The 15,158-nt window shown below is 36.9% G+C and overlaps 2 protein-coding genes across 3 annotated transcripts in view; one reads left to right on the top strand and one right to left on the bottom strand.

Moving 5' to 3' along the window:
- Nucleotides 1-3,945, bottom strand: part of Nup62cl (nucleoporin 62 C-terminal like) — a 70,456-nt gene extending 66,511 nt beyond the window's left edge. The window contains exons 1-2 of one of the 2 annotated variants that reach the window (XM_027433558.2): nucleotides 3,737-3,945; nucleotides 3,605-3,669 (exon numbers count right to left, since the gene is read on the bottom strand). The gene's annotated coding sequence lies outside the window, so the exon portion shown is untranslated. The remainder of the gene's footprint in view (nucleotides 1-3,604; nucleotides 3,670-3,736) is intronic. The other variant, XM_027433559.2, reaches the window with a different exon arrangement.
- Nucleotides 3,648-15,158, top strand: part of Dnaaf6 (dynein axonemal assembly factor 6) — a 41,044-nt gene continuing 29,533 nt past the window's right edge. The window contains exons 1-2 of the mRNA XM_027433560.2: nucleotides 3,648-4,140; nucleotides 11,733-11,903. Of these exons, the coding sequence (XP_027289361.1) occupies nucleotides 11,736-11,903 (168 nt within the window). The 5' untranslated portion in view covers nucleotides 3,648-4,140; nucleotides 11,733-11,735. The remainder of the gene's footprint in view (nucleotides 4,141-11,732; nucleotides 11,904-15,158) is intronic.

Here is a 15,158-nt window from a genome sequence, read left to right as displayed (position 1 = left end):
ATAAAAAGTCACAAAGGAGTAAATATTTTATATCATTTATGTAAATTTTAAAGACACGAAATATATTACAAATCATTTATGCACTTAGGAACAACTATTGGAAAAAATATACCATCTTCAGAAAAGCAGTTACCTCTGGGACAGAAAGCAAATCAGATTGGCAACCTGTTCCAAGATGCAGCTGTTATTTTTCAGTTTTTCCTAAAAACAAGAGGTATAGCTCAGTAGTAGAGAATGTGCCTAAGCACATGTGAGGCCTTTGTTTCAATCTCCAATATCTAACAAATAATCAGCATCTAAGTAAAATATAGACAAACTTCAGCAACTGTTAAACCTACAGTGAGTACCTGAGTGACGGGATATCATTGACTATTTCTGCTGTCTGAAGCATTTCATAATTTTTAGAAGGACTACTTAATGCTCCAGAATGTAGAGGGACAGGAAATATGACAGTACGTGTGCTCTGAAGTGGGAGGTGTGCTCAATTATAGCTTGTCTGGTAGTCAACTTAATTTGCTACTTTATAAAAAATTAAATTAAAAATTAATACGCATTCATATAATCTCTGAAGAAGATATTCATAAAGAAAGCTAATCAGTCTGAGTGTTGTTAAGGTACTTGAGTCTCCTTGAGTCTCTTATGATTCATATATTCTAAAAATCATTTTAAAAATGTCTATTTGGTAACAAAAAATGCATTCAACCCAACTCTTCTATATAAAAGACAGCATAGCTGATCACTGCTTCTTAAGCATCAGAAACCAGACAGCCAAATTCAAACACCCACGGAGGATAGAAACTCTGATGCAAGTCCAGATCTCCAGCCTTTCCTTTAGGCTTCTTTTTAAGTCCAACAAAATGGAAGACACAAGTTGTACAAATGATTTTTAACTAATCAAGATCTGACACTATTATTTTATAAACACAGAAAAACTGGAAATAAGTCTTCTGTTGCTGGCTTAAATAAATAAATAAATAAATAAATAAATAAATAAATAAATAAATAAAATAGGCTAAATAAAATAAAACCAAGTCACTAATTGGAATGTCATTAGTTTATTAAGGCAAAATTTAAAGAATATTGAATGTGCTTTTAAAAAAATCCCAGGACAACAGTAAGCAAACACACACTAAACTTATAAACATGACTAAAAATCGTGTATAAAATCTGAGGTTATATGGCTTAGTTAGGCTAAATAAAATAAAACCAAGTCACTAATTGGAATGTCATTAGTTTATTAAGGCAAAATTTAAAGAATATTGAATGTGCTTTTAAAAAAATCCCAGGACAACAGTAAGCAAACACACACTAAACTTATAAACATGACTAAAAATCGTGTATAAAATCTGAGGTTATATGGCTTAGTTAGGCTAAATAAAATAAAACCAAGTCACTAATTGGAATGTCATTAGTTTATTAAGGCAAAATTTAAAGAATATTGAATGTGCTTTTAAAAAAATCCCAGGACAATAGTAAGCAAACACACACTAAACTTATAAACATGACTAAAAATCGTGTATAAAATCTGAGGTTATATGGCTAAATGAGAGGAATAAGAGTATCATATTATGATACAGGAATGGGTGAAATTATCATCTTTAATGTCTTTGAATGCTAGTTTAATTAATTATTTTTACCAATGTTTTAAAGTAATTATATATACTCAAAAAGATTATCTAAGTGATATCCCTTTTCTATAGCTAGTAACATTTAGGTGTATTTTGATTAATCTTTTACATCATTCAAATTTCATTACTTTAAAGCAGAACTACAAGTCCAATTCAGTTATACCTGTGCTCTGGGCTAGGCAAGTGAAGGAAGCACATGGTAGTTCATCTTTGCCCTCCAGATCTGGTCTACTATTAAAGCACCCAAGGCAAGAAGATTGGTCTTAATAAACTGAGTACTATTCTCCTAGAACGACTCACTGACACCAGGAATCTAGGCAACTCCCTGAGCTTCTCAAGTCCCAATGTTTTACAACCTAGAAGTTTCTATAATCAAGACATTTTATTTAGGAGCCACGTGTCTGGAAGGTTCACCTCGGATCTGGGACCCACCAGCCCCTAGATCAGCCTTTTGGAAAAGTGGGCTTGCCATCTTTCAGAGGCAACCCAAATCCTGGGGGTCCATTTTACTGCTAAAATAAATAGCATTTATTTCCCCAAGGGAGAGAAAAACTGAACACTTTTTTACATCTAACACAGTACAAAACACTTCATATATGTGACATAGATCGATCAAGCCTTCTTCCTTGTACTGCTGCAGAGACACACAAAACCAGTTTCTGGAGTATTCCAGAACAATCTGTGTTTTTCATAAATTCAATAAAGGCACACAAACGACTGAAACCCAGCGGTCTAAGGTCAGTGTTTTTCACAATAAAAGACAATTTATTAATAGATCATGGTCTATATTTTTTAAAAAATAGAAAGCGTCAGATTGCATTGAACATAATATTGATTTTACAAACATGTGCCAATTATATTTTCTTTGTGTGTACTACAGATACAGCATAAATTTGATTTGTTTTTTGTTTTGTTTTGTTGTTGTTTTTGAAAGAAAAGTGTTTTCTTACTTAGTCCAGACTGGCCTTGAGCTTGTGATCCTCCTGCCTCAGTCTAGCATTAAGAGTACAGAAATACTCCCTCACACTCAGGTCTTAAAAATGTATTTTTTTTGTGTGAGTCATAGCCAAAAGGCTTTCAAAACACTGGCTGGCAATTACAGATTTAGGATTAATGCACCAAGAGACACAGCAAACACAAAACAAGGAAAACAACCGAGACAGCCAAACATATATAACACGCCGTAGAAGTATCTAGAGATAACAAAATGGAAGGCATTTCAACTGCGATCATCCACGGTGATAAAGGGAATTGTGGTATTGCTTATTTGACTAAAAAGCCAATAATTTAAGTATTCCACTCTCACATTTTTCTTTATCTTACATTTAACAATCAGAATGAATAAATTACTAAAACTTCATTATCATTTCCCTTTTGCTATATACGGTAAGTTATGAAAAGCAGAGTAGCTGAGACAAGGGCAGTAGTTCAGCACCTTTGCAATCGAATTCCATTCCCTGGATAACAAAAAGTATTCATTAAAACCACCCTATGTCTCTTGGCTTACAGATCAAATCATACATCCAAGTAATTTTGCACCATTCCTCCTTCCTATCTCCTTCATTTAAAATCAAATCAAGCCATTCGAGGGAAACTATCCCTAATGCGACGATACTTAATTCCCTATTGGTGGCTAAGAGTCCGAACACCTAGATTTCCCCACTCCAAAGCAGGCGAAGCTGGGCACGGTGCCCAGAGACTTTCCCAGGACTTAGAACGCATGGTGGCCCCTGACTTTGCTTCACCAGAGCATCGTGCTAGCCGAGCCTCCCCTCACCCGGGCGCTCCTGGACAGACAGCATTTGCCCCCTCAGGGAATAAAAAGCGCAATCCCCGTGACCACCACCCACCACCGCACCGGCTCCTGGTGAGCCCAGTGCCTACTAGGGACAGAGGCACAACACGTGTTTCTGTCACGGGAGGGGGCGTGGAGAGCGAGAACATCGCGGACACCAACCCTAGCCCACGAGCCTTACCCTTCCGCGTCGCCTGCTTCAGATTTGCTTGAAGGTAATGAGTTCTCAGACCCGGAATTCGCTACCTGAGAGAAGGAAAAATAAGCTGGACGCAAAAAGCCTGCGGGACAAATGTAAATGTCGCGCACTTACCTCAGTGCTTGAGCTCGCTCGCTATCCCGTCTGTGAAGTGAACGCGCTGGCCGGGGAGAAGCAGCCTGTGGCGAGAAGGGGGCGGACCCGGACGCGGACCTACTCCAGCAGGGAAGCAGCGAACTCCCTGGAGCTAGCCGCGACAGAGCCAGCAGCTTAACCGGGGTCGACCTACTTAACTAGAAAGGGCGGCCATAGACCCTGAACGGGACGCGATGGGATTGGTTGCCTGTGGTATTGTTTCAAAGGAGACTCTCCTGTGATTGGCTAGCAGAGTCAAGCGGGAACCCGAGGTGGGAGGTGGGAGAGGGGTTTAACAAAGTTGTTACCCAGGCAACAGAGCGACGCACAGCGAGCGGCAGTCTATTTTCGGAGCCTAGGCTGTGACCGGAGCACTGACCAAGGTGAGGAAAATTGAACCTTAGGAGGGGAAAACAGAGGGGGTCCTCGAATGCTGTGACAGTTGGAGAAACTAGGGAGAATTTAAAATACTTAAGGACTCGGTGAAAGAGCCCTCAAAAGCCCCATGTTGCTCAAAGTAGGGGCTAACGTTCCCTAAGTCCCGCCCTTCTTGACACCCGAAGCAGGATGTTGCTTCTAGAAAAACTCCTAGAGAAGGGATGGGTACTGGCCCACTGTAGAAAAAAATATATACATCTAAATGTCTCCCAATTTTCCTTTCTCGGGTCTCACACACTCTCAATGAGTCCCCCTGTCCGTTAAAAAAAAAAATTTTTTTTTTTTTTTTTGGTTTTTCGAGACAGGGTTTCTCTGTGGCTTTGGAGGCTGTCCTGGAACTAGCTCTTGTAGACCAAGCTGGCATCCAACTCACAGAGATCCACCTGCCTCTGCCTCCCGAGTGCTGGGATTAAAGGCATGCGCCACCAACGCCCGGCCGTTAAAAAAAAATTTAAGAGTGTAAATTGATTCCTTGTAGGTAGGACTGGGTGGTCAAAGTTGACAGACTCACTGTACCTTCCGTTTTATGTGAAGAAGCAGTATTAATTCTGTACCAGTGGGCCTTGTTTGGGAAATGAAGGAAGAGTGTCCTTCGTAACTCCTTTCAGACAGGAAAATAAAAATAAAATGGCTCCCGCCACTTGCCTGTGGAAGAATATTTCTGTGGGAGAGAATTTCAGCGGCCCGAGAGTTCAAGGACTGGAGAAGAGTCACACCCACATTTACTGGGTCAGAATATAGGGCACAAACCTTACGTCCCTTAAAAGTCCTGCTACTCAACCATAGGCTGACTAGGAGAACATTTTGTCATTTGGCTATGCTTTTAAAAATACACACAGCTGTGATAAAGATTGAACTGAGGAATGAGAGAGAATCCAGTTTGAGCAGAGATAAGGATCATTATTTCCAGGAGTTTCTTGTGGTAGGGATTCAAAACACGGACTATAGAAGTAAACAAGACCAGCTCTTTGACCTTAGGAGTACATTTCAAAGAACTGAAAGAAAAATGACCAGTCAACTCTCTTTTTATACACAAGATGAATACAAAAGCAAGAAAGAACAAGTTCTTGCCAAATGTTTTTAGCTTGCCTGAAATGTGCTATATAGCACCCCACCCAATCCCCTTTTACTATTTAGTCTCCCTTACAGTTAAAATCGTCCTGCCAGCACCCTCCCAAGTGCTAGGATTTCAAATATACTACATAGCTTTTGATAGCTCAGAATGACCCTATAAAAATTAAGTTTTCCATCTCAGTTATAAAAACTCACTTTCGAACTCGTGTAGTACTAGTTACTAAGGAGGCTGATGTGTGAGGTTCCTTTGAGCCCAGGAGTTCAAGATCACTCTGGTCAAGGTAGGAAGACCAAGTCTCAAAAACAAAGCAAGGCAACACACCCTTCTAAGGATGCTAGAAACTCCATTTTTATTAGTAACCCAGATAAAGTACAGACACAGGAATTATCAAATCAAATGAGGCTTATGTTTTTATGTTTAGGTAACAACATGTCATCACTAAGCCCTATCCCTATGCCCCCTTTTTGTTTGTTTGTTTTTCACTTTTCATTTTGAGACAAGGTCTCACTAAGTTACCCAGGCCGGACTTGAACTCTAGCCCAGACTTGCCTGAACTGCATCAGCCTTCTCAGTAGCTGTACCTCAAGTCCTGACTTGCATTTATGTTTCTGAAGGATTCTAGGTACTTACTAAAAATTTTTCTGTTAACTATATTTTAAGTTTGTGACAGAAACCTTGTTAAGTTCCCATAGTTGTGAATGTTTTTGTGGTAATTAATGATAGAAACATAAAGAAGGAAACTATTTATGGATATTAAAGACATAACATGGTTATTTCCTATTGAATCAAGGACCTTCATCATGCTTAAGAACACTCCTATTGAACTACATCCCCAGTCCCTAACAGAATTAGTTTTAATAGGCAGAGAATTACTACTGAGTATAGTTGTCAAAAATTTAGTTATGTGTGTCTGTGTGGGGGTGTGTTCACAAAGGTGCAAATGATCATGGAAGTCAGAGGTATTAGATCTTCCTAGAGCTTCAATTACAGGCAGTTTGAGCTGTCTGATGTGGGTGCTGGGAACTGAAGTTAAGTCCTCTGAAGAGCAGTATGGACTCTTAACCATTGAGCCATCCGACCAGACCTCCCCAACTCCACTAAGATTTTTTTTTAATGGCAGGAATACATTAGTGTGCCATAATATAATACGTACCTACAAGCATAAGGCCATAGGTTCGATCCTAAACATCACCAAAAGTAGACAAAAACAATTAGCCAGAATATTAACATTAAATTCAGACATGAACAGAGATGATGTTTACTTTTGTGTGCTCAAAAGAATTTTCCTACCAGAATTGCTAACTAAGGCATTATAGAAATAAAGTTTTAGAAGAAATGCTAAATTTATTTAGACAGTAAACAGATTTTGAAATATTTGAAGTCATTCAGTCATTAACAGAATTCTCCTTGGGGATATTTTTCACCTATTATGTTCAGACTGGATGCTATTTGATGATTTGCTGTTGTTGTTGCAGCACCTGGGATGAAATTCAGGGCTTCTTCCACATTTGGCAAGCCCTCTACCCTTGAGCTACACCGCTGGCTATATTTGGTGGTTTTTCATTTCCTGGTTTCGTGCACTGTGTGCACTTAGTAAAATATGTTAGAACTATTGTCTATACTTTATAAACTTAGTAAAATATGTATACTATACTAACTTAACTTTCATTTTTCTTCAAGAAGTAAAACAGCCTGTCTTATTGATGCTGTGTATGGAAGCCAAAATAAATAAATAAATAAAAAAGAATGGCACTTGAGTCCCAAAGTCTGACTTGATCCCAAGTCTATTAACAATGCCTCAGTGCCATGGATCTAGAGCCTTCCTGATAAACATTTTTAGTCCCTAACTGGTCCCAGTGTTTTGGACTATCTATTGTTTTAATTGGTTAGCAAGATATCCCCCAACTTACCTTTTTATCTCTGAGGGTTCTAAAGGCTCAGATTGATGTAGGAAAAATCAAAGCTCTGTCTGGAAACACTTCTTTTGGTGTTGGCCAGTCAAAATAGACTGGGGAGTGAAAGAAAGAGAAACCACAGCCCTAGAATATGTACTTTCTAAGTGGCCACACCTCAAAACAAAGATTTTTTGCCTTTTCTTACACTCCAGCCCCACTTTGCTGAGAACCAAGCCCAAGGCCTCATACAGGATTTTAGGCAACTACTTTACCACAACCCCTATCCTAATCTTGGTTTGCTTAAAATATGCCTGTCAGTAGTCAGGCGTGTCTGAAGGGAGGACTAGGGAACCCCAGTTCTCACCGCTGAACTAGTTGCTGCTGATGATTCAGGCAGGAGGACTAAATTGCTTTTGTGTACCCACTGATCTCCTTAATAGCTCCAATGGGTGGTTCAAATTCAGTGGTCACACAGATGGCCCTGGTCAAATGAAATGTCTAACAAAACAAAACTCCAAAATCATGAATCTGGGAAAGGAACTGATAGGAATGGGGAAAGTGAGGGTGTTGAGGAAAAAGGAATCAGAATTCATTATGTAATTGTATGTATGAAATTGTTCCAAAACTTAATAAAAGAAGTATAAATGCCACATTGAAACATAGGCTCTAGAGATTTTATACTTAAAAAAAAATCACCACACTTGTCTGCCCAAGTAGTCTAGTAATTAGAGAATGTACTCTAAGATTCAAAGGCAGCAAGTTACAGAGTACATTATTAACAAAATTTAGAACATATGTAGGAGAAAAATGTGTGAGAAAGGCAGAAAAATTGGCCACTGGGGCTATATCCTGAAATCAGTGATTGCCAGACTCAAGAGTGTGTATCAGCTGGACGTTGGTGGCGCACGCCTTTAATCCCAACACTCGGGAGGCAGAGGCAGGTGGATCTCTGTGAGTTCGAGGCCAGCCTGGTCTCCAGAGCGAATGCCAGGATAGGCTCCAAAGCTACACAGAGAAACCCTGTCTCAAAAAAAAAAGTGTGTATCAAATTGACAAACAAAAAACTAAAAGGGCATGGTTTCTTTCTTTTTTAAAAAATATAATGATCATATGAAATGAGCTTTAATAACTATCTTTTAATTTAATATTATTTTTGAATTACTAGACTTATAAAAATGTTGGTAGAATTTTCATTTTCATTGGACTTATAACTTTTCCAATAATTCACATATTGATTTCTTTTTTTGATATTTTGAGCTATTTAATCACTCATAAGTGATTCTTTCATTTCTTATAATGTATCATCAGGTTCATCAGGACTTATTTGCTTACAGATTGTTATTATATTTGGTAGAGTGAAATATTTTATAAAAGTGTCCATTTTATCATATGGCTCCAATTAACTATAATGTGAGTCAATGTGATTTTATGCAAGCATAATTTGGAAGTCCAAATATGTTTCAGGTATATAAAATTTTACTAAGAATTTTTATGTTTCTAATTTAAATAAAAAATGGAGGAAAAAGAATTTTTGTGGAGGATTTTTAATCACAGACCTATACCCAAGATGTGGTACCCCTTCAGTGCAGTCACTTTGAGCAGCTAATATACTTATTCTAATGATGTTGCTATTACTCAAATTGCATTTAAGACTAGTATTTTTAGAACTGCCTTGAGGCCTATATTATATTATTTTTAATATTCTCAAAGAAGTAAATATTCATATTTTGATTGTAGATGTCTAGATATATCTGGAAGTCACTCAGAGACAAATCTGATGTGTAATCAAACTGAATGATGCTGTAATGATATCTATTTTCTTAGTGCTACATATGAAGGAAATGCCAAGAGAAAAGAAAATTTCTAAAATATTTGGAGCATTGATGGTATAATTTACATCAGTATATAACTTTCCAAGGTTACTATTTTGAAATGCCACATTCCTATGAATTTAATCATATTTCATTCAGTATTCATCAACTGCTGACTAAATTCCAGCTGTGGTTTTTGAAGATGTTCTTTGTATATGTATAGTTTCCCAATGCCCTCACTGCCTGCTTCCCACCCAAGAGCCAGTCAGAGACTTCCCGAGTAACTGGTAGAAATTTAGAATTAATTAGTTTTTCCTCAGTCCTGTATCCAATACACTTTCTGAGCCATAATCTTTTTTTCATCACGTCCACTGTGGGTTCTGGATGACAGAAAGCCACTGATACAGGGCCTGGCTTGTGCACTGTTTTCCCTTGGGAATTTTGATCACAGCCCTATTCTGAATATTCGTCTAGCTTCCAAACCCCCTGACATTTCTCAATAACTATACCCTTCCATCTATAGCTCCACATAGGAGCTGGGGGTCCTTCGTTTCTCTAAATACCTCTTTTCATCCAGAAAGTCCTGCTGCCGTGTCCCTGCTAGGCAGAGAAGACTATGTGAGTAGCTGTTGCTACTGCTATGTCAGATGCTACGTTTGGAACTTCTGAGTATCTTTCTCATGGCTTAGCTTAATGGCATGTTTACTCTTCTCTCTCTAGCCCCCTATTGAAGTCTCGGAAGCCTCATGATCTGTGGGTACTATGTTTCAGATAATGATGTTATGTAACCTTTCATATTTAAGCAACTGCTGTCATCAGTGTTGTATAATTGACCATCATATTATAAAGTTTATAGAGTGAGTAATGCTGATGTAAGAAATAATTTCTGTTATATTTGTTTCTTGAACACATCACTGTACAATTTCAAGTCAGGATACTAATTATATCTGCTCTCTGGGTGCATTTTTCCTTTTCACTGTCAAAGGTAGAAAATATTTCAATAAACATTTTGCTTTCTATGTTGGTTAAACATTTAATGAACCCATAATCAAAGAGGAATTTTAAAGTATAAACAGAAGCCTCTTTTGTTTAATTTAATCTGTGTCAATTATTCATTTCCATGGCCGCCTACCAGACCATACTGTGAGAGAAATTGTTTTGTCACCCTTTATTTCACCTTTTCTGATTTAATGAGTTTCCAATCTAATGAGCTTTATCGTGAACTTATTCGACATCACTATTAAAAGTGATGTTCATGCCCAGCAAAATGAAACTTTTAAAGAACTAATAATAGGTAGCATAGCTTGAGTGCTTACTATGTACCTTGTAGTAGTCCAGGCTCTTTTATATGTATGAAGCTACTTAATATTGTAACAATTCAAAGAGACAGACACTACTATTATCCCCCACTTTACAGATAAAGAAAATTAGGTAGAGAGAATTTAAATAATTGCTCAATGCCACAGAGCTAAGAAGTACATGATAGGTCCAATTCCAAACAGCATGACCCCAGCCCCATCATTCTTAGCCAGTATGATATTTTACCTCCATATTAGAGATATAGAGGAAGTTATCATTCATACTCTTGACATCCCCAGGAGGTATCAAAATCAGTTATATACTCAACAAATAGAGTAAAAATATTTTGTAAAATAAAACTTGGACAATACCCTCTTCGATACAGGTTGATTTTGATAAGTGAGTATATCAGAACATTTATTACCATTCTAGGCACAATGCAAATTTTTCAGGTATAATTTAATTTAAAATTCTAGAGAAATGTTCCCAGAAACTGAAGTTTATAAAATGATGTTTTAAAAATATCTATAATATTGTGGGAAAGATACCTATTTCGGTTATGCCCAATTTACCAACGATAAGCACAACTCTGCAGTGCTTTTCAGGTTACTCATTAAAGTCTGACACCTCTGAGATATATTTTTTAAGATCGTAACTGTCCTGCTGTGGATGTAACTGCAGGGATTATTTTCAAAATTGCTACTGGGATGAGAGGATTCAGTATTACTGTTATAATCATAAAACCATTTGTTTCTTTGTTCATGAATTTCACTAAAATGAGCCATTGCATTAGAGTTTTCAAATGTCATTGTAAGGCTAGGTCTCATCAAAGGTTAATTAACAGTATAAATGAAGCAGAAAGGTACACACTTACCTGAGGCAAATATGAGAAGGAATAAAGGTTATCTGGGTATACCCCTGAAGCAAAAAATCTTTTTCAATTCACAAATTGGAATATTCAGCCTGAAAAGCAGATATGAAACAGGTTTAAAAAGATAGTCTAAAAACTGTGTTCCTGAATAATAGTACATAGTTTATAACAACTTGCACTTTTAATGAAGCCCACAAGGGATTCTGTTTATGTTTTTGCAATGCTAGGAATTGAACTCAGGGCTTTAACGGAGCATTGTAGGCAAGCTTTGTGCAGTGGAGCTACATCTGAAGCCTTTCCCCTAATTGCTCTTAAGCACACTAAAACCCAAGAATCACTTATGTGGTTACTCAGTGTGTGCTCATTAGATTGAACAGGGAGTTTTAGTAAAGCAGGCTGAATTCCTGAATTTACTTGGTTCCCTGGATTCTGTGACTTAGCAAAAATACATATGTGGAGGAGTTTATAAGTATTTCAAATATGACAGAGATGGTGGAGTGACCCATTGAAAGAAGGGACACGTGAAAATGAAACAAGTCTTTATGTCTTAGAAAAGTTAAATGTACCTGATTATCTTTTCCCTTAGAATATGGAATCGGAAAACGCAGAAGCTGAAAATATGGAAACAGGAAATTTGGAAGTAAAAAGCATGGAAACTAAAAATATGAAAATTGAGACATTGTCTTCTGTCTCAGCCCTGCAAGCACTATCCAGTCTACTGTATCCTGAGGAAGAGGATGATTTTGATGCTGAGCAGGTAGTCACATACTTATAGATAAATTACTTATATTAAAGGAGGTTGAGGAACTGTATTTGAACAATGTGTTTCCACCTTGCTGTGGGAGCAGAGCTGTGTCATCTGATACATTCATAGGAGGCTGGAAGGCTTATTATGCATGAGACTATAACCTCTAGTACATTTCTAGCAAACATAATTATATTTTTTTCTACACCACCTGAACACTGAATAGGAAAATAGTTCTGTAACTATGGTAGCAGTAGCCACATTTCAAAATGTTTGTCATTTATATTTATGGTCAAAGAATGCTTGACAACCATTGCAAAGAGCAGTAGCTGGAACTGTTTATGCTTAGACAATATTTCTACAAAGAAAATATTTTCAATTATGCAGTATTAATTGATCTCTCAATCATAGTCTCTTAATTAAATAAAGCCTACATATGAAAACAACAAAATATTTTAAGCCAAATAATAGGAAAAATAGCTTCTATCTACTAAAAGGAGATTCCCAGCACATGCTTAGGTATATAATCAGGTGATTTTTCATTTGGGGGGCTGGACAGGTAGCACCTTTAAACCAGCAAGATGGGCTTCATTTAGGATAGAAGGGTTACCAATAGAAGGATACTGTTATTATTTCCTGGATAACCAAAATAGTTTCATGTAACACCCTGGTCTCCCCTTCCTCCTTAAATAGAGGTGAACTTTGGCAATTAGACCAGCTATGATAAATAAAGTTTTTGTGCACAATTATCCTACTATATCAGAATATTTCAATTTGCATAAAATGATTTTAATGAAATTGCATTATGGCCACACATAAGCCATATTCTATGAAAGTGTATTTTAATTTATTCCTTCCAAATTTTTTGAAGTATTGTGAAAACAAGTACTTTATGAATGGTCCACAAACTGAGTGGTCAACCCTCATTAGGTGAAACAGATCAGAATTAAATAAGGTATGCAATGGAAATAAAATTTGTAGATGAGGAATACTGAGTCAGCTTGGAGCCAAAGTGAGGAGACATGGAGTTTTAGACAAAAACCTTAATAGAGCCAAATGAAGACAAACCAAGTCATTGATAACAACATTAAATATATACAATAAATATAACAAATAAAACATAGGGAGAAAAAGTTAGATGTAATGTATCCACGAAGTTGAGTACATTTTCCTCCCTAAGGTGAAATAGCAAAATGCTAACTTTCCACAGCATAATCCTGGGAAAGTCAGCTTAAACTACATAGAAAGAGCATATTAAGTATTTGAAAGACAGGAACTCTTAATATTGTTAAGCAGAACTTATGATTGGAACTGGTGCAGAGGTAAAGATCAGCACTGGTTTCAAACTCTCTTCCCTTTGGTGTTTATGTGTAGGGATGTTTATTTGCATCTAGAGGTTTTTCTAGGAGGAAAGATGAGTGTTTATGAAAATAGAGAGACTGTAACATCATTTTACTGAATTGCACAATTCATAATAGAAAATTACCATAATAATATATGATTGTGTATATGTGGGTTATAAGCAATTTTGAGATAATTGGTCACTCAGACATCTCAGTGCAGATAGCGTTAGAGGGTATAGAATTAAGAGATTCAATTCAGTGGGAGAATAATTAATGTTCCTACTGAAGTATTAAATTTTCCTGGGAAGAAAATGCCTTTCATTTTTAACATGTATTAATCCTGAGAACTAGGAAATTATTACAAGAGTGATGTTTTCTAAAATGAACTCTCCGAAAATCAGCAAGAGGACTGTTGCATACACATTGGTTCATTTACACCATCCCTCTTCTAAATGAATTAATTCTCCGGGAGATTGGGAAAAGAGTCTACTCTTTTTCAAACTCCTAGGTGATCTCAAGACTTATGGGCAATAAGATTCCACCAATCTTCAGACACTGTGACAAGGATGTTCAAAATCTCTCCAGTATTACAAACTGACATGGATTGGAATGACAAATTGCTCAGATAATTGGCTGTAGATACATGGTACAAGCTTGAATGATGCCCTTATAGAAAACAATTACCAGGTGGCATTTTATTATTTCTTTATACCTTTTCACTTGAAATTTTATTTTTAATCATTTATTTTCATTAAGTTAGTAAATTGATACTCCCCTCTGCTCAAATATACTCATCCAATCATAACTGTCCATGAAGAGCATATCAATTTTTTGCCAGAATGTTCATGGTTTTATTTCTACTGATTTAAATTTTCTGTGGAAAGAGACACTGAAAAACAAGAGGCCCTTATGTTCCAAGAACTGCTTTGCTCTGATTGACTATTAGTATTCTGATGATTAATAATTTAATAAAAGTACCACACATTTATGTGACCTCGGTGATTAACAGAGAAAAAAACAGGTCCAGAATGTTATTGGGATTTTCACATAAAAATATCTGCAATTCCTTAACTCCACACATAGAGTTTTAGATCTACTTTTTAAAAAACAGTAGTTATAGTCTCACACACTGTGGAGATGTTATGCATTGATTTATGATTATAACTGTTGGGATAGTTAAACATAATAGAGACTCAGATGAGCTTTTTCAACAACATACAAGGACAGACATTACTCTACCCCCAAACAGGACTATGCAAATTTGTACGTGTCTAAAGTCTTGGACTATGAGGGTCAGAACTAAAAATGGGGAGGTAGAGGTGGTAATATGACAGGAGCCAGGCAAATAAGTGACAGCCACTAATGGAGTGACTCAGAACTTCCAAGTCTGATGTTAGAATGAATAATTAGGAAGAAACTTTAGATTTCCTTGAAATATCAAAGAATCCCTGAAAGGGGCCAATGAAGTGATGGGGGTAAATATGTGTTGCACTGGGTTTGGAAGACTGAAGACTGTTCTGCAAGGGTGTGCACACTAATAAAAACATAATAAAAATGATGGCAAGATAGGCTTATGGCTGTATGAAAAAAAGAAATGGTTTAGAATTCATTTGACACTATAAATTGGAAGTTGCTGAATTAGGAAGTGGGGGAAAGAGCAATGTTTCATCCCCAAAGTAGAAAGAAGTAAGAACAGTTATCGGGACTTAATAAATGGATACTTTGATGTCTAAATCTTAGCTTCTGTTTACTCTTATTTCAATAAAGTACTCCCATAAGTCTGTCTTTCATCTAACTATAAGCAAACACTGCCCAAACCCCAAAGTGACAATGCTTTTCTAGTAACACTTGGTTCTAACCTTCATAGAGATGAATGTGGATCATTCCTCCTCTCCCAAGGGATATACGATTCACTGGGCTGGAA

This window comes from Cricetulus griseus, chromosome X, assembly GCF_003668045.3.
Source record: "Cricetulus griseus strain 17A/GY chromosome X, alternate assembly CriGri-PICRH-1.0, whole genome shotgun sequence".
NCBI classification, from domain to species: Eukaryota; Metazoa; Chordata; class Mammalia; order Rodentia; family Cricetidae; genus Cricetulus; species Cricetulus griseus.
The sequence above is the reverse complement of the archived record's forward strand: the minus strand, read 5'-3'. Positions and strand labels throughout refer to the sequence as shown.